Below are 20,587 nucleotides of genomic sequence, written 5' to 3' on the forward strand. Positions count from 1 at the left end.
GATATGAAAATCTACTTTACTTCCTCACAGAAGAAATGCATTGTCAAAAGATAATTTCATTTATAAGATGAGCAAGTTTGATATCAGTTCTAATAAAAATGTGGGGAAACAGACATTCTCATATGCTTTGATGGAACCATAAACTGATATAAACTTCTCCAAGAACAATTAGACAATATTTATTAAAATTTCAAAATGCAGGTGCCCTATGACCTAGCAACTTTGCTGGTAGAAATTTACCCTACGTTTATGCTAATAATGATTAAAGAAAATATTTGCAAAAGGAGGTTCAATAGAGCATTGCTTGTACAGTATGAACTGGAAACAAGGTAAGTGTGCATCAGGAAATTAAATTACGGTATATCCATAGGATGGAGTACAAGGCAGTGATTGAGAAGAATGAGGTAGACCTGAATATGCTGATATGGAAGTATTTCCAGGGTGACAAAGCACTGCAGAATATATTGTACGATGCCTCTGACATTAACAAAATGTATATGTACTTACAAATGCATACACACACATTTCCCCCCAGAGGAAAATACAAGAAATTTAATAGAAGTTGTCATCGGTTTGAGGGAGACTACTCTTAGGGGTAGGTCAGAGGCTTTTACACCTCCTTGTGAATCTTCCTTATACTGTTTGAATTTCTATTATTATGTACGTAAGAATAATCATGGCATAATCATAAATCTTTATCTTTGCCTTCATTTTTTAGATAACAAAATTACTTAAATATTAATTTTTTAAGAAATTATTTTCTTTCAGATGAAAGATGGCATACTTCAACTGCATTTGGGGAAGATACAAGGCACGCTGAATGTAGGTACAGAAAGGTCCCTTATTTTGATTGACAAGATCTTAGGTCAGGAATACCAGAAGAGGGGCTGATGCTGGGAGGAGAGAGGAGTCAAGCAGTGGCTGAAGTGAAGGAAGAACATTTCCTTATTCTTTAATCCTCTAAATCCCTTTTAGTTCCTTACTTAATCTCCTCACCCCTCCCCAAACACAGCCACTCGTGAAACAGAAATTCTAGAAATAAAGTTTGCACTTAGCATTCTCCCAGTCCCTTCGGATCCCCCATTAATGAATACCACCACTGTCAGAAAAGCCCAACAACAAAAAATAATCTTCAAAACTCCTATACTTTAAATTACTAAAGCACATCTTTATTTTGCAATTGAACAATTAAAAGTCACAGCTAGAGTTTTTTCACGTCTGTACCTGAACAACTATTTCTCAATCAAAATGAAATATGGCCAACAAAATATGTGTAATAGCATTGCACGTAACAGAAGTTGCTCTTAGGACTAAAACAGTTTTAATGTGAATCAGCATTTTAATCCTGTCTGCTGTTAGTATTCATAGTTTTTTTTTTTTTTTTTTTACATGAATAAACTTCAGGAATTCTAGTTTTTCACTGAAATTAAAACAAATACACAGGCTTTTCAAGCATACAGTAAGCTGCAGTGACAAATGCAGAGCGCTGATTTCAAATTATCCCGTGTTGACCAAATTCAAGCTTATACATTTTAAACGAACCCTAAGCTTCTTTGCCTCTTATTGTGGAAACAAACCATATGGAAAGAGCTATTTTTGTGAAATGGGGAAAGAGAGTTAATTTTAAAAATTAAGGGGCTAATTCCATTTTGCTACTAGTTCAGTACAATCAAACGTGAAATGACAGCAGAAATGCAAAATCATATTTTAATAACGAAATAAACTAGATTTTTAACTAAGTGACTTTTCGCCCTTCATATTTACATATAGCACCTGTTACAAGAAAAAAAATCCCAAATTAATACACCCTCTACATAGAAATAATTTTGTAAAACTAATACTTAAAAATATCACTGATGAGTATATAGTAAATTGTCCTAAACTTAAGCCTACACTGTAGAAAATAAAGACTAGCTTTTCTTACTTGAAAAGATAACAATATGGATTGTAACTGCAATGTCCTGATGCTTTAAGAACACTGGGTTGGACAGTTTTTTGTTTTTTTTCCAAGCACACATACTCTAATGAGATAAAATGAAAACAGCTTAATGTAAACTGTTTTTAGTGTCTTAAATCCTGTCCCTTGACACGTATATAAAGTATCAGGACTTTGCCTCTTCAACTTACTTGTGGTGCGGTATTGACTTAACCCCTACCTACCACTTAAAACCAAACAAGTGGATTTCCAAGTATTCATGTCATGTAGGAAAATTCAAAGCAGAAAGGATTATTGTAAACCAAACCTGGTTGAAGTTAGCTGAGAGCACCCAGAGTCCAGCCGGATAGTCAACTGGGTAGGCTTCACTCTACTAAATTAATTACAGAAAAGTGGCAAAGCTAAAACCACAAAAATTACCTTTTAAATATCAAATGACCAGGAGATCATTGTAAAGCACTGAACTTGGGTCCAATCCAATGAGTTCTACATACTAATCCATTAAAGTTTTTCCATATTTACAAAACTCCTAGGATAGATTTTACTTTTTAAATGTATAAATTAAGTCAGTAGTAAGCATGAAATAAAGTGCTACTATTTAAAATTCAAGAAGTCAATTTCAGCATTGAAATTTGACCTACTCTACAGGATATAAGAAAGACTGAATAATCTTGTGAACTCACTAAAGGGTTGGAAAAGATGGGTGCCAGAGAATCCCAGAATTGGATTGAAATGTTCTTGCCAGGGAAGGCAAGGAACTGCAACACAATTCAGGAGTAAAAACTAAAAAGCTTCTTTTAAATATAAGGTAAAACGGCCCCAATTGTGACTACAGTGAATTTGGGGAAATCAAACATCAGCACCTATTTGTGTCTAAGATGGTAAACTGGGCTGATCCTCCTTGACGATGTCATGGTGATAATTTCATTTAGCAAGGTGGCATTTCGGTTAAAGTTACAAGTAATATTTGTTACATTTTGGAAACTCTCAGGGTTGAGGGGGCCTGATATTAATCTCTTAACCACTGTAAAAGAAAAAAAAAAAGCTAATGAAGAAAGGTATCACCTTATAGCTTCAGGGTATTTACTTCAAAAAGACTATAAGATGAAATTACTTTTCTGAAGTTGGATATACGGAAGCAGGAGTCAAAATAATGAAGGTCCCATTGAGTCAAGTGTAACAAGTGATGAATAATAAATACTACCCTTTAAAAAGACTATTGAGCAAATCATGCCTAAAACATGGTAGGGTTTGTTGTTCAGCTGAATTAATAAATCCCTAAGCATCTAATACACCACTGTTACAGGTCAGAACTGGGCTCAGTGGTCTTACCTGTCCAAGATACTGATCATAAGAAGGCAAAACTATTTGTCAGGGGCCTCTGCACATATTTACTATAGTGGATCTGATGCACAGATTTCTGGCGTCACCAAAGTCAAACTCACAACGATGTCCTCATTTGTGGCTGCCACAGTGACAAAGCCTGAGAACTTTCCTTCACGGTAAACACATGCAGCAGAATGTTTACCCTCACACAAAAACACCCTTCCACACTCCAGATGTCTAGAATTCAATTGTTTTACACTTAAAAATAGTAAGCACAAGTTTTCTTGAAATTTTCTATTCTAGAGCTAAAACAAAACAGAATACAAAACAATGTATGTTATATCTGAAATATGCTTCAGTAATGATTGCTTGTTTATAATGAAAATTAGTTTTCTTCTAAAATTGCATTTTATATAATGAAGTGGATGGAATACTCTTCCTTTCATTTTTTTTCAATCCCTTGCTGACTTTTGAAAACAAAGAGTTTCCTTAGAATCAAGTCATAATTCTAATAACATTTCAAAGATACATTCATATTTTTACAGCATGAAAGACATACAAGTATCATTTCCTTTTACACAATGAAGTAAAAGAAGTTAACAGTTTCAATCCTTTGTCCATAGAAAAATATTTTCTGTATCATTTACACAAGTAGGAAAATTCTACAGTGCTTAACTGAAACTTCCATGAGCACATCAAGGCTTTTAAACACTCTCATTCTCTTATCGGAAATTTTAAAAGGTTTCAGGAAGTTAAACATTAGGACTTCCACCTAAAATTGTAGTCTTTAACTTGCAATATTGCTAATACCTTTCACTTCGTAAATTTAAAAAAAAATTGCTTTTCTTCTTTATGCACTGAATCACATCTAGTCAATATTGATGGATTGCACCCCAGTAGATACTACTTCTGACTGCCCACTGAGCTTGGACTGCTAAAATAAAAATAACAGTGACTATAAAACTTTAGAAATCAATAGTAAATTGCAGTAGAAAAACATACAAATAAATAGCAGCAAATTTAGAAATGGAAACAGAAGTAACTATTTGGTGTTTACCCAGGACAACTTCACCAAGATTATAAAAATAAAATGTCTCATTTCTGGCTGATAAAGGACTTGTTGGTTTTTGATACGATTGAGAGGCTTATTGTACGAATTGCTAGGCTTATTGTACGAATTGCTACTAAGAATAAATGAAGTCAGTATATAATAAAACAATTGTTGGTAACAGTTGCAGACATTGTAAAATAAGATGAACTCCCGAAATACAATTTAGGGATTAATTTCATGGGCTCTTTATAAAATTGCTGAACTTCTCTATTAGTTCGCTCAAGAATGTTTTATTACTTGTATTCCTTTGTAGCTATACAATTCACTAAGAATTTTATAAACAGTTGCTATAACTTATGTTGTGATCACACTGAGACACCAATAAATCTGCCAACAGATCAGTAATTCTGATATCTGATAAAATCCAGTGGGTTTTAACAACATGGCTATTTTACTTGGAAGAAACACCACACACACACACACAGACACACACACACACACACAGACACACACACACACACACACACACACACACACAAATGACTGCAGAAACTGGTTGAACAGCTAAAGTAAATGTGGGAAGTAAGCAATGATAATATGGTTACTTTGTTGATGTGGCATAAAAGCCAAATGTGTGCGACATAATTCATCTTTTTCATGTCATATTATTAAGAGATGTTTATTCCCACAACTACTTACCATAATATATTTACTCTAAGTGACTTAAGTGTAAATTCACCTAAACTACAAAATAAAAGAGATGTAAACATATCCCACCTTATTGTGGTATAAATAATTTTTATGAATTCAAAACTACTTTGGCAACCTTACTATCAGAATATCTTAAATATTCAAAACACAGGTATTAAATAGAACATTGTTAAAAATTCTTCTTTCTTTCTCCCTTCCTGATTAGATTATAAAATAAGTAATGCTTTAATTCTACTACATGTTCACATTATGAACATAAATTATTTGATTATAACTCGACATATATCCTAAATCCTAGTTCTATGTCTTAAGTGCTTTTAAAAAATTAGTCTTCTAGTTTACATTTCAGAATGTTTTTGTACTGCATGTGTTATCAGCCTAAACACTTCACAAAAGCTTATGTTCTATCAGAGAAGCATAACTAGCAAACTGAGTCAGGGTCCTAATTAGGATCACCTTTTAAAGCCTACTTATTTTCTAAATTAAGTGACATCTTCTAAGATCATAGTTATTAAGTGAAAACACTGCCTGAGTATAATTCTTGAGCTGAAACAGACTAAAATTCACAAGAATTTATAATCTATTCATATATGTTGCCTAAAATAATGGAGAAGGTGAGATTAGATAAAATCATTCAAGTTCCTTTCAGCTCTCAAGTTAAGAGTATTTCTAGTGGAGACAGAAGACTTTCACTCAAATACCTGATTAGACCTGACCAGACCTGCCAGCAGATTATAAACAACTCTATAGTTAAAATAACCCTTTACCTCTGTTTGTTACCATTAGCCTTTATGAAACACACAAATATATATAAACACACAAAAGTGTACGTAGTAGTACTTGAAACCTTCAAGCAACTGTCTTAATGGCTTATCATACCTTCTTAAGTTTGAAGTCAGTTTTTATATATAAATTTTCTCTTTACCCTTAATCAAAATGAGCAACACCTCCCCCCCCCCACTTGTGCTAGCAGGCCACACGAAGAAAATTATTTCTTAAGCTGTTTACTCTGCCTCTATTTTGAATGGATGTACTCATTTAACAAACACCACCAATTCTTCTTGTGAATGTAAAGTCTATTCCAAAATATTCCTCATGCTATGTACACAGTGCTGACACAAATCTGATGCTCAACAAAATCTGAAATGAACATGGTAAAACCACCTTAAATCAGAGAGGAAAGGTTTTCATAAACATTTATCATTTACAAAGCCCCTTGATTCACCAATATCTATTTCCACTTGTGAGAAGAACAGTAGCATTGATTTCTCTGCAGGTGGGGGGAGTGGGAGAGCAGAGGAGTTAACTGGAGGAAAGGGAGAGCAGTTCAGATACAAGAAATTTGACATTTTTATTACACAGTATTACATGGATATGAATGGAAAATCTAGACCTACTTGGCATATTAAAGCTGGGATTATTCCTAGAACCCTATTTAGATTGATGAACAGGTTAAAAATTCTTAGGTGTAACGGATAAAGTCTGATTTGTTGGGTGAACACAGAAGCATAATTAGCATATCCATTTTAAGCAGCTCTGAAGGATAATTTGTTTTAAGATCCTAATAAATATGCCTTTAAAAAAGGATCTTTTCTGTACATAAAAATACTGACAGAGGGTAGCTCCCAGATGAAAAATCCATATGTGAGAAATTTAAATGTAACTCCAGACTTCTAATATTTACCACTTAAAGACTGGAATTAATCATTTTAAAAGGCAGCAGTGCTCATTGCCAACAAAATTAGAGTTTATCTCAGAAGTGTAAACACACCTGTAAGTTAAAGAACATGCCAACCATGACATTTGTCTGTTCATATCTATACAACTGCATTTTTTTTATCTTTTTAATCTATGGTTGTCATATTCTGTCCACACAGAATAGATTTTCATTTTAATTCAGATTAAAAACAACTGTCAAACAGCTATTAATTATGTAGACCCTCAACATGATTTTACTTGTTCACTTCTTGATTTATCATTATGTCATATAGCAGCCTAAATTATATTTATCTGTTGGTAGAAAATGGAATGTTCAAATAAGACTCTAGTTAGTTACTAATTTATACTGTCTTGGCTGTGAAATCCAGGGATAGGAGAATTTCTCTTTGACATAAAGGTTATGTTTACTTTTCTCTTAAAAAATTAAAATATTTGAATATAATTATTTGGTATCTTGGTTATCAATGTTTAGGACTTAATTTCCTAAAATGTGTTATTATGGGTTCTGATTATCTGAAATAACATCACTTTGATTACACCGAAGATTTTTAAATGTGTATTTGTCCCCTCGTACTGAACGGCATTTCACAATATCTACCATTCAAACTCTAAGTTTTATCAAGACTATACAGAAGTATTCAGAAACCACTAGTAAATGAATATTTTGACCACAATCCATATAAAACAAGTGTGTAATATAACATTTCAATAGGTGAGCAAATTTCCACTTATATTAAAACTGGGCAATTTTAAAGTTCTATCTCTCTGTAGACTTAAAAAAAAAGTCCTGAAGAGGAAAGGATACACATCCTTACAGGGAACCAGAGCCTCCATCAGGCTGACAAGCAAAACTCTCCGTATTAACATGCTTGTAACTTAGTAAGTATATATAAACTGGGGTAATTTAATTGTACACAAATATGACAATAAACCCTCAATGCAGTTATTGAGGGATTGCCTTTAGAAATAAGTCAAAAACGTTTCATTCCTCGTTCGAAGCATCCCAACCAACAGACTGGTGTGAACAAAACTTGATATGAACCGAAATAAATGCTTTAAGAATAATAATTTAGACAGTGATAGAAATAAATCACAACGAATTGCTCTAACTTTAGCTGAAAATATCAATATGTTTAACTTTAATATGCATATTAGGTGCCATTTCTAAAGTTAGGGATAAAATAAAGAGAAAATTTGAATAATAAAGCATCTTTTAACTTGAGCTGCTCAACTGTAACCCTTGTCCCTCAGGAAAGGAATGTGCAGATTTTCAATAATTCCATAGCAGCAGAACGCTCACTCAGTAGAACACAATTTATCTTTGCTTCTTGTGGCAAAATACAGGAATTGAGTAAGAAATAAAATTTCCATACCCTTCTTTGCGTAACTCTTCATACAAGAAGCTGTTTTTTTTTTAAATGCAAACTGATTCAAAATGCATAAAAATGTAAATGTACAATATACACACATACCTCCTAGTGGGGTCAAATGAGTGCCTTTTCATTAGACATACAAAGACGTCTCAAGGCACTTAAGGGGTTAAGACACAACGCATGCATTCCTTTACATCAAGTATGCGAAATCACATGATTTGGAATAAGCCAACCGTATGATAAATATAAGTTACATTATTAAATTCAAGAAAACTTGTAGATTCATATTTATACTTTCTATAAGATGCTGGTAAATGGACACTGTGCAGCATTTCCTGGGAAAAGCAAATTCCATCTTTCTTCTCACGAACAGCAGGTCTCTACAGGGGAGTACGGGGAAAGATGTGCTGCATCCATAGGCAGTGTATTGGCTAATATTGAGAATGATATTGCTAAAATTTAAAAAATAAAAATCTGGTAATCAGTATAGTAAGTACATGAATCACTGGGAAACACCAGAGCTGACTCCTGATGTATACTTCTTTTTGCTTTCAAGATACAGGTGTATATCAGAGATGAGGAGAATTCTGAGCCTTGTTTGTGGCAATTCTACCAGAAGGGGACTGCATGGCACCACCACAGATTTCATAAATTACCCTGAACATACTCAGTTATTCACTATTTGTTCGGAGCAAAGCATGAAATAGTCTTCAAACACATGAATTACAGATTTTGAGAGAGTGACATTGTTTAAACATAAAGTGCAACAGTGCTGAAGTTTTCAGTTTTTGTTAGTTCTTCATTGTTTTTGTCTAACTGCCATTTCCTGCAAGCAGAATTATGGCACAGTGAATAGAGCAGAAAGCAGTTTTCCAACACATATCCCAGACTTATGCTTTCTTATTTATTTGTTGACGTCGTTAAGGGTTTAACAAATCCTTCTTCATAAACTTTCAAAATAGCTTCACATACAAATCTGTATTGACTCTGAAAAATAGAAAGGATAGAACTGATCAGAAAGACTAGAAAACAACAACAACAACAACAACAACAACAACAACAACAACAACAACAATTTCACTTGACTTGCTTATAAAGAAAATGCAAAGTAAAACCGCACAGAGATACCATTTTTCACCAACACAAAGGCAAAAAATAAAAAGGTCTGACAACGTATTTTGTTGGCAACACTCACTCATACATCGCTAGTAGGGATGTAAAATACTACAATTTGGCAGCATCTAAAAAATTACATTAATTTACCTTTCACCCATTAATCCCACTTGTAGGAATCTATCCGAAAGATAAACCAGAAAAAGAAATTGAAAACATATATTCAGAAATAAGTCTATTCACCACTGGATTATTTTTAATAACACAGAGTAGGAACAATCCTAATGGCTACCAGGAAGGAACTGGGTGGCACATCCTCACAGGGGAATACTATGTGGTGAAGGGCTGAAGGGGAAGGAATGAAAGTCTACCAATCACTATAAAATGATTCCAGAATACCTTGTTAAGTTAAAACAGCATGGCAGAGAAAAGTGCACACAATGTATTCTCTTTATAACAGAAAGAGGGTGACTACAAATGTCCATCTCAATATATATGTTATACAAAAGGGAAGGACAAATCATTAAAAACATAGTCTCCTATGAAGAGATAGAGGGAATAGAGTTCAGGAGAGGGGTAGAGATTAGATTTCACTGGATATACCTCCTCCTTCTATAGATTTTACTTTGGAACCACATAAATATACCCCATAATTAGAATGTTAATTTAACAAAATCTCTGTAAGTTGAAAATAATATGAAACAATCAATGTGTGTATGTAGTTGATGGTATAACCACATAGAGAGGAGTTATTTCAAGGGACTTTTAAACAGTAATTTGAAAAAAATAGAATATCCAAAAAATAGAAAAAAAAATTCTTTTCAGTAACGATTCTGTTGGTGGTAGTAGTGTTAGTTTTGTTATTTTGAGATGTTATGTCATGTGGAATAAAACAAGGGAGTATTTGTGATAGTCTAAATCTTTCATTGCTGATATTGTAGAGAACCATTATTCTTGTTAAAGAAGAATGGAAATAAAGATGTAAGGTAGAACACATCAAGTAAAAACACTGAGGTCCTGAATTTGTATTGGAAGCGTCAGTAGTAGCTCCTTATACGTTTGTTTTCTTCACTGTGGCAATGGAAGATTTCTAGAGACAAATACTAACACTAACCCAGCAGCTTAAAATACCTAGTGCTCAGAAGGTGATCCCTAAAATAATTTCTGAAGACAAAAACAAAAAAAAAAACAGTACTTTTCTGGAGAAATTATGATTCTAAAACTGGGGCAGGAAATGCACATGCCTGGACATTTTTATTGGTAGCAAAGAAACTATCCGTACTAGGGTCTTGACAAAACAGCTTAGGAGCCGAGCTGAACAGGTTCCTACTGGCCAAAAATGGGACAGTGTAGGCATCATTAAAAAAAAAATAACTACAACGAGTTGAAATATATCACATATGTTTAAATCCACGATATCAGAATAATATCAAAGCAAACAAAAGTATGAGGTCACCAGTGGGAGAGGCAAGTGAACCAACTCATTATACTGAAAACTGATATAGGAAAGCACAGCCTATACCACTGGTTAACCAAATAGCAGAAGAGAACTTTCTCTTTAAAGAAGTATTCCAGCTAATAAACAAAGAAGGAATAATAGACTATTATCATTCTTCAAACCCCACCAGTTAATGATGCAGACACTGATCACCCAAGGCCACCCACTAACATCACAAAAAGAAAGACAACGTTTAAGTGCCTCTTGAAAGAACAAAATACCACCTAATTTTTTCAAGTCTATAGATCCATTTACCACTTTTAGGAAACACAGATAATACTCGGTTTATTCATCAAATAAACTGCAGGAAAAAAGAAAAGAAACGTAGAAAGAAGCAACACATTAAAAGAGATTTAGGAGACATAAACCAATCAAAATTTGTGGACTGTATCTGAATCCTGATTTTATACAAACTGTAAAAGCAAAAGCTCATTGTGTATGATACAATCCAATAATTTGATTTCTGGGTATATATACATACAAAAAAATTGGAAGTAAGACCTCAAAGAGACATTCATACATCCATGTTCACAGAAGCATTATTTGCAATAACCAAAAGATGCAAACAACCCAAATGTCCACTAGCAGATAAAAGGATAAACAAAATGTGGCCTATACACAATCAAGAATTCTTCAGCATTAAAAGAAAGGAAATTCTTACACATGCTACAAAATGGATGAACCTTGAGAATATAATGCTGAGAGAATCCAGTCACAGAAAAACAAAACCTGTATGAAGCTACTTATATAAGGCATCTAGAGCAGTCAAATTCCTAGAAACAGAAAGTAGAATGCTGGTTGCCAGGGGATGGGAGGAGAGGGATATGGAGAGTTGTTGTTTAAATGTGTATAGTGTTTTAGTTTTGCAAGATGAAAAAGTGCTAGAGACAGGTTACCCAACAGTGTGAATACACTTAATACTACTGAACTGCATAATTCAAAATGGTTAAGATGATAAATTTTATGTGGTGTGTTTTGCTACAATTAAAAATCCATTATGTGTGAATATAGATACAAGAATCTCAAGAAAATATTAGCCAATCAAATCAAGCATCATATAAAAAAAATTACACACTATGTCCAAGTAGAATTTACCCCAGGAATGCAGGTTAGTTTAACATCTGAGAGTCAGTCAATATACTATACAACATTAATAAAAGACAAAAACCACACAATCATTTCAAGAGACATACATACACAAAAAGCATTTGACAGAACTGAACACCTTTTCATGATGAAATTACTCAACAAACTAGCAACAGAGGGAACTTCCTCAACCTGACAAAAGGCAGCTTGTTAGATACTTAGTGGGTAAAAAACTGAAAGCTATCTCCCTAAGACCAGGAACAAGACAAGAGTGTCTGGTTTTACCACTTTAACACTGTACTGGAAGTTTTAGCTTGGGACACTTGGGAGAAAAAAGGGGGGACGGGAGTGCCTGGGTGGCTCAGTTGGCTAAGCCTCCAACTCTTGATTTCAGTTCAGGTCATGATCTCATGGTTTGTGAGTTTGAGCCCCACACGGGGCTCTGCACTGGCAGCATAGAGCTTGCTTTGGATCCTCTCTCTCTGCCCCTTCCCTGCTCAAGCTCTCTCTCTCTCACTCTCGAAACAAACAAACTTAAAAAAAAAGAAAGGAAAGGCATCTAAAGTGGAAAGGAAGAAGTAAACTACCTCTATTTACAGATAATATCTTGTATGTAGAAAATCCTAAGGAATCTACTTTCATAGGTAAAAAATTACTAGAGTTAATGAATTATTTCAGCAAGGTTGCAGGATACATGATCAACATACAAAATCAATTTTATGTCTATACCCAAGCAATGTATACTCCCAAACTGAAATTAAGAAAACAATTTCCCTTAAAATAGCACCAAAAAGACTAAAAAGCTTAATAAATTTGACAAAAGAAGTATAAGACTTGGATACTGAAAACTACAACATATGAAAGAAATTAAAGAAGACATAAATAGATGGAAAGACATTTTGTGTTCATGGTTTGGAAGATGGAATATCATTGAGATGGCAACACTCCCCCAAAATGATATGTAGATTTAATGCAATCCATATCTTGCTTTTTTTTTTGCAGAGAACATATAATGAATCCATATAAAATTAATATGGAAAAGCAAGGGACTCTGAATAGCTAAAACAGCCTTGAAAAAGGAACAGAGTTGGGAGAGTCACATTTCCTGACTTCGAATTTTATTATAAAACTATAAGTAATCAAGACACTATGTAAGTAGTATAAGGATAGGCATATAAATCAATGGAACAGAGTTGAAAGTCCAAAAATAAACCCTTACATTTGTGGTCAACCAGTTTTTGACAAGGAACATAGAGACAATTAACAACAATCTTGGGGTGCCTGGGTGGCTCAGTCGGTTAAGCGACTGACTTCGGCTCAGGTCATGATCTCACGGTTCATGGGTTCAAGCCCTGCATCAGGCTCTGTGCTGACAGCTCAGAGCCTGGAGCCTGCTTTGGATTCTGTGTCTCTCTCTCTCTCTCTCTCTCTCTCTCTGCCCCTCCCCTGCTTGTGCTCTCTCTCTGTCTCTCAAAAAATAAATAAATGTTAAAAAAAAAAATTTAAAAAGAAAGAACAGTCTTTTCAACAATGGAGTGGAGACAACTGGAAAGCCACATGTAGAAGAATGAAACTGGAACCATACCTCAAACTATATGTAAAAGCTAACTCAAAATAAATCAGACACACATGTGAGAGCTAGACTATAAAACTCTCGGAAGAAAGCAGAAGAATAAACCTTTGCAGCCTTGAGTTTCGGCAATGATTTCTTAGATATGACACCAAAAGCATATGTGATTTAAAAAATATATAAACTAGACTTCATCAATTTTAATTTAAAAACTTCTGTGCTACAAATGACATAATCAAAAAAGTAAAAGAACGGCATGGAAGAAAACATTTGCAAACCATAGACGTACAAGGCACTTGTATTTAGAAAATATAAAGAACTCTTACAACTCAACAATAAAATGACCAAAAGAACAAACTGAAAAAAGGGGAAGGGGCATCTGGCTGGCTCAGTTGGTGAAACGTGTGACTCTTGATCTAAGGCTGTGAATTCAAGCCCTTTGTTGGGTGCAGAGATTATTTAAAAATAAAATCTTTAAAAAAAATAAAAGGGCAAAAGGTTTGAATAGACAGTTTTCAAAAGAAGATATACAAATAAACACATGAAAAAATGCTTGAAAGCACTAGTTATTAGGGAAACACAAATCAAAACCACAACAAGATACCACTTTATGTTCAGTAGGCTAAAATAGAAAAAAGAGAGGGGTGCCTGGTTGGCTCAGTCAGTGGAGTATGGGACTCTTGATCTCGGGGTCACAACTTCGAGCCCCACATTGGTGCAGAGACCACTTTAAAAAGACAGATAATAACAAGTGTTGACAATGATATGGAGAAAGCAGAGCCCTCATACACTGACAGAAGAATGGCAAAATGGTATAGCCACATTGGAAACAGTCTGGCAGTTACTCAAAAGGTTAAACAGAGTTACCATATGACCCAGCAATTCCCCCTCTGGGTATATACCCAAGAGAAATGAAAACATATTCACACAAAAACATACACAAATGTTTATGGTACCATTATTCATAATAACCAAGAAGCAGAAATGATCTAAATGCCCATGAACGGATGAATAGATAAACAATGGAATAGTATTCAGGCAAACAAAAAAAGAGAAAGAAATGAAACATGATACACTCTATAGAATGGATAAACCTGTAAATATTATGCTAATTAAAAGAAGTCAATTATAAAGACCAAGTTGTATGATTTCATGCATATGAAAGGTCCAGAAAAGGTAAAGTTACAGAGACAGAAAGTAGATTAGTGGTTACCTAAAGCTGGGCTGGGGGGAGGTTGGAGACTGTATGAGGGAAATGGGTATGGGGTTTCTTCTTCAGGAGATGAAATATTCTAAAATTAGAGAGTTGTGATGGTTGCAAAACTCTGTGATATACTAAAAACTAATGAACTATATACTTTAAAAGGGTGAATTTTGTGGGCGCCTGGGTGGCTCAGTTGGTTAAGTGTCCGACTTCAGCTCAGGTCATGATCTCACGGTTTTTGAGTTCAAGCCCTGTATTGGGCTCTCTGCTGTCAGCACAGAGTTGGCTTCAGATCCTCTGTCCTCCTCTCTCTCTCTGCCCCTTCCCCACTGCTCTCTCTCTCAAAAATAAGCTAAAAATTAATAAATAGGTAAATTTTGTGGTATGTGCATTATATTTCAATAAAGCTGTTCTATAAAAAAGACGTGATTTATATGGGACAAATGAAAATCTGAATATAGGCTATTTGATAATATTAAGAAATTACTGTTTATTATACTTACATGTGATGATGGTATTGTGATTTTGTTTAGAAGAAAAACCACTCTGTACCTTTTACAGATACACACTAAAATATTTATAGACAAAATGATCTGACGTCTAGGATTTGCTTCAAATATGGGACAGTAGGTGGCACTACAGATGAAACAATATGGCAAATGCTGTTGGGTTTGAGTACTCAACATAGTGTTTGATTATCTACTCTTGCGTTTGATTATGTACTCTTGCGTACATTTGAAATTTTCTATAATTAAAAGCTAAAAAAAATGACAAGCATTTATTAGATCACACAGGTCGATTCACTTCAATAACTTTAATGCCACCAACAATGCTAATATTTCACCATGGCTTAACACAAAAAATAATCTTAACATTAACTCTAAAATTCTTCTTTTTATTCTTGGAATATAATTCAGAGTCTGTGTAGAATACAATAAATGAGTAGCTTAATTTCCATGACTTTTGTTGTTGTTGTTGTTGTGATTCAAGTTCTTATGTTAAAAAGAATGTGATTTCACCACAGCTGTTTCATGGAAAACAGGTCTATCAAGACTCTTCAGTTCTTGGCATCCCACTTGACTGACACTTAATAGAGGGAAAGTTCCTCTGCACCTGTTTAAGCATTCAAGGATTAACATGATAGGGTGGTACTAAGAAACATTTTCTGTAAAAGATCAGTTAGTAAATGTTTTAGGTTTTGCCAATCATATGGTACCTGTTGCAACCTCTCAACTTTGATACTTTAGTATAAAAACAGTCATAGACAATATGTAAAGAAGTGGGAATGGCTGTGTGCCAATAAAACTTTATTTACAAAAACAAGGGGTGGGCCAGATTTAGCTCACAGGCAATATTCACCAACCCCTATGCTACGGGTTACTGGCTCCTGGTAAGGAATTAAAATATAAAAATATGGTTTGGCATATATAATGGTAACAAAAATCATCATGTTGAGAATACACACAAGTACATAAAGTGCAGTACTTACAGGTGTTTGGATCATCATGGCTCGTTGATCTCTCATTGTTCTTACAATGTCTAGTGGATAAACTGGTTGATTGCATTCAATGAGACACATGGCTGTTTCCATAGTAATAAGAACCCCAGTTCTTCCAATTCCAGCACTAAAAAAGTAAGGGGCAAGGTCTCATTGATACTATCCTGTTACACTTCTTGTGGCTTTTGTGCAGTAAATTAAAGTACTGAATGAAACATAATACAATGGAATAATAATTTGATTTTAATTAAAAGTTTTATATTACAAAAGTAGAACCCAACTAAAAAATACTTTGAAAATTGAAAAACATTTCACACGTAATGCAGATTAAATGGTTTGTATCCACCCCTTCCCCATTGTTAGTGTAAAAATGCTACTTTAAAAGAGTCACATTTCGGGGCGCCTGGGTGGCGCAGTCGGTTAAGCGTCCGACTTCAGCCAGGTCACGATCTCGCGGTCCGTGAGTTCGAGCCCCGCGTCGGGCTCTGGGCTGATGGCTCAGAGCCTGGAGCCTGTTTCCGATTCTGTGTCTCCCTCTCTCTCTGACCCTCCCCCGTTCATGCTCTGTCTCTCTCTGTCCCAAAAATAAATAAACGTTGAAAAAAAAAAAATTTAAAAGAGTCACATTTCAGTTTTAAAAATCTGAACAAGTATAGAAGCTTACTGGAGCAACCTCACTTTAAAATGCAAAATAACAAAGTTACAATAATCATTAACAAATGTACAAAAGACAATAGTATTTTACATATTCAAGTCAGTTTTTAAAATCAAATTCAATTTTGATTAAACTTTAGAATTGGGATAGTCAAGAACAACTTTTTGAAGTATTCTCTGTGAACATAGCTATAGCAGCTTTTGGGGGCTTAGGATATGAAATGGCCAAACGTGTTCATCATTCCTGACATTTTTCCTCTCAGATATCTGGTCTATAATCTGTTTTGATAATTTGAAAGTCTGCTCTTAAAAAAGTGCTGGAAAGTTTAAGGATGAAGAGATACCTTCATTTATCTATTCAGAAGATTCAATACAGCTTCTGAATGAATCACTTAACGACAGAAATGGCTAGGATAAGGAGAAGATAATTTCAGTTTCCTACTCTGGGTTGGTGGCAGTGAAGGCTAGAGTGATTGTACCTGGCCCTCTGGAAGGCAGAATGGGGCCTGAATATGAAAGCAAGAAAGGGTAGCCTACCATTGTTCACCTAGGGCTCATAGAAGTGGCATAGCCTCTGATGATAGATACTGGGTACAGCCACTCCAAGAGGGGAGGGTACTTAACAAATATCCTGGGAGGGGTCACAGAACGGGAGGGAGTACCTTGCTGGGAGGAGAAAATCTAAACCTTAGGCTGCAACTGAATGCCTACAATATTGTATTTCATCAAGTCTAAGATGCCAGCCATTATAAGACACCCAATGTCTGAGAGATAAACTATGAAAAAGACAACCTTCTAAGAATTAATCAGTAAAGTATTATTTTTACTTCTTATGATAATGTTTCAGACAATCATGTGTCGGGACATACCTGCTGCCTTCCAGCTTCATTTCATAGCTTTAGGTTCCCTCTAATTAAAATAGTGATGATCACAATTTAAGGACAAAATAAAATACGCATTTCCTTTTAGAGGTGACCTATCTGGTCAGCTATTCAATCATAAAAGACAGAAAATAGAATACCTGCAGTGAACAACAATAGGTTCTTCCTTGCCAGCCCTCTTATTTCGTACATGACAAACAAAATCCAGAAAGTCACTGGAATCATCGGGGACTCCATGGTCAGGCCAGGCTATGTATTGGATCTGAGTGAGTTGACGACTCTCATTTTTCTAAGTGTGAATGAAAAATTATGCACTTTGACTAAGGAATTATCTTTAAGGTATAAACATTTATGTCATTTTAATTTTAGAAGAAAAGCGAGAAAAGTATTCCCACTACACACAAAAAGTAATGCAGAAGTTCAATAAAACCCCAAATTTTAATGAAAAAGAAAGAAACTGTTTCACAGAAACAGTTGTATCCATTGAGTATTGTCTACCTGGATCACTACTCTTCTGATAACTTAATTTGTCTGTTTGTACTTTTCAGATGACAATCAAATAAATAAGCAAACCAAGTTAAGATACAAAGAAAGGTGTGAAGAAAACTAAAAAGTGTTAGGTGAACAAAATGGTAAGGTAAAAAAACTTTTATAAGCAAAATTGGGCTAATTCTGAAAAACACAAGTGAAATAATGGAAATTAGGAAAACAAAATCTCAAAATAAATGTGGATTAAAAACTGGAGATCATAAGAACACAAAGTCAAATCAGCGCTTAATTCTTTTTTAGGAGCCAAGAATCAGTAAAATGGAGAAAGGTATTGGATTTATGCATCTCATTTCTAATCTTGACTCTGCCGGTAAGCACTTAATATATCAGAGCCTTACTGTCTTAAACTGAAAAATAACACCTCCAACCCAAAGGGATAGTCTTATTTTGAAAGGATTCTATGAGAAGACCTATAAATTACCCCATCAGCTGTTTGGAATCATATTCTCAAAAATTGGTAGGTATGGTCATTCGACACTATTAAATCTGGCTACAGTCATTTACATTAAAGGGAGCTTCCAGAAAAGACCATTAAAGTACAAGGTGATTAAGAAAGGAACTAATGAAAGAAGAATTCCCAAAGAGACCTCAGAATAACCTGATAAGTAATTTTTTAGTATCCTATGAAATGAGATGGTTATCTACAATAGACAACCTTTGATTATTATTATTATTATTATTATTATTATTAATTGATTTATTTATTTTTTGAAAGTAGGCTTCACACCTAGCGTGGAGCCCAAAACAGGGCTTGAACTCATGACCCTGAGATCAAGACCTGAGCCCGAGATCAAGAGTCAGATGCTTAACCGACTGAGCCACCCAGGTGCTCCTTGATTATTAACATAAGAATTTAATTAATTTAATGTACCAATAATTACAAAAATGGTTAATGTAAAATTATCTTTTATTATGTTTTGAGGTAGTGTCTGTCTTTCTATTTATCCATGTATGTATGTATTTGGCATGGTAACAAATGTATTTTCCCAATTATATTTGTCCCAAACTTTAAAAACTAATTTGTGTCTTAGCATAGTTCTGGGGTACTCAGGGTTTGCGAAGAAAAGACACTTTAATATTATAAACTGCCATGGATAATCTATAGGTGGAGCATAAAGAGACTATGCTGAAGCCATATACAGCCTTTCATATCCATTTGGGAAAATGAAGAAATATCTTATGGACTTACCTTGTTACATTAGACCATGAGCTATACAGTATATGTCCCTAAGCCCTAAATTCATTCTGATAGAATCTACAAAAGATTTTGAAAGTTTAATTTTTTACTTCTTATAACCTATTCAATGCCAGATTCCTTTATTATACATCAGCACGACTTCTAGTTCCTTCCCTCTGGGTCAGTAAAGCTGTCTTGCTGGGCTCCTTTATTCACATTCTGGGAGGTAGAATGGGGCAGGGAGGGGGAGAGGAAGCTCTCATTTCCTAAGGCTTAACCATTGATGGGGTAGGCATGGGTATACAAAGGTAGTAGACTGTACTATTTGCTCTTCTCGAGCCCCCGTCAAAACCAAAGGTGGCTACAGGGGAATCTCTAGCTGCAGGCAGTGAAAGTGGGGTGTACGGTCTTTAACAGCCTGACAAGACTGGCAACATGCCACCCTCCACACATATCTTCCAAGTGGGTTACTAAGCCATCATTTACTAATCAGTTTCCATTTCTAGCTCTGGATTTGGAAGCAAAGAAGAGTGACCCAGGTGGCAGTAAACTAGCAATTAGAAAGCTATAATCTGTCTGCTGTCAGAGGATCCTGCCTACAATCTTTTCCTTCTTAATACTGAGGAGACTGTGACGCTCTCCTTTATACTCTTTTACAAAAAGGACAATAATTTGACAGCTTTTAATTATTCTATTTCCACAGATATACCCAAATACTTTATTGATGTTACTGGTAGGAAGAAACTAAACACAAACCTGGCATAATTTTTAATGAACAGGCAAAGTATTATGAGTAATGAGTATTATTTACTAGAATCTTTTTTTACTGACCATTCATATCTACCTAGAGAAAGTGAAAATGCATTTAATATAGCAGGAGAATATATTTCATAAGATTCCAAAGAATCCCAAGGAAGCAAATAATTCAGTAATTTTAAAATAATATTTCCTAGTTAACCAGGACTCAAAACATTTTTGGCTTTCAAAGTTTTACCTTGAACATAAAAGTTCTATTGAGTGGATATCCTGCCTTCCTACCTCTTGGTTAAATAGTGTCATCTTCCTGAAGATATATGCTGTGTTTCCTTCTTCTGAGTGGCAGGTGACTTGGTAGCATCCATAGGATGAACTTGCTGTGGGTTCTGGCCAATACTGGTGACACTTAACCTGACATCAATAGATTTAAGAAATATATAGAATTTAGGTTCTTCAATTTTGAAAATGTTTTACTTTTTGAAAAC

At 34.6% G+C, this 20,587-nt stretch overlaps 1 protein-coding gene across 2 annotated transcripts in view; it reads right to left on the bottom strand.

Annotated features, from left to right (window-relative positions):
* Positions 1-1,147: 1,147 nt before the first annotated feature.
* PTPN4 (protein tyrosine phosphatase non-receptor type 4) overlaps positions 1,148-20,587 on the bottom strand; it is a 226,346-nt gene continuing 206,906 nt past the window's right edge. For both annotated transcript variants that reach the window (XM_030324799.1, XM_030324797.1), the window contains exons 24-27: positions 20,385-20,513; positions 17,761-17,909; positions 16,077-16,212; positions 1,148-9,103 (exon numbers count right to left, since the gene is read on the bottom strand). In XM_030324799.1, coding sequence (XP_030180659.1) covers positions 9,017-9,103; positions 16,077-16,212; positions 17,761-17,909; positions 20,385-20,513 — 501 coding nt within the window. In that variant the 3' untranslated portion in view covers positions 1,148-9,016. The remainder of the gene's footprint in view (positions 9,104-16,076; positions 16,213-17,760; positions 17,910-20,384; positions 20,514-20,587) is intronic.

Source organism: Lynx canadensis, chromosome C1 (assembly GCF_007474595.2).
Source record: "Lynx canadensis isolate LIC74 chromosome C1, mLynCan4.pri.v2, whole genome shotgun sequence".
Taxonomy (NCBI): Eukaryota; Metazoa; Chordata; class Mammalia; order Carnivora; family Felidae; genus Lynx; species Lynx canadensis.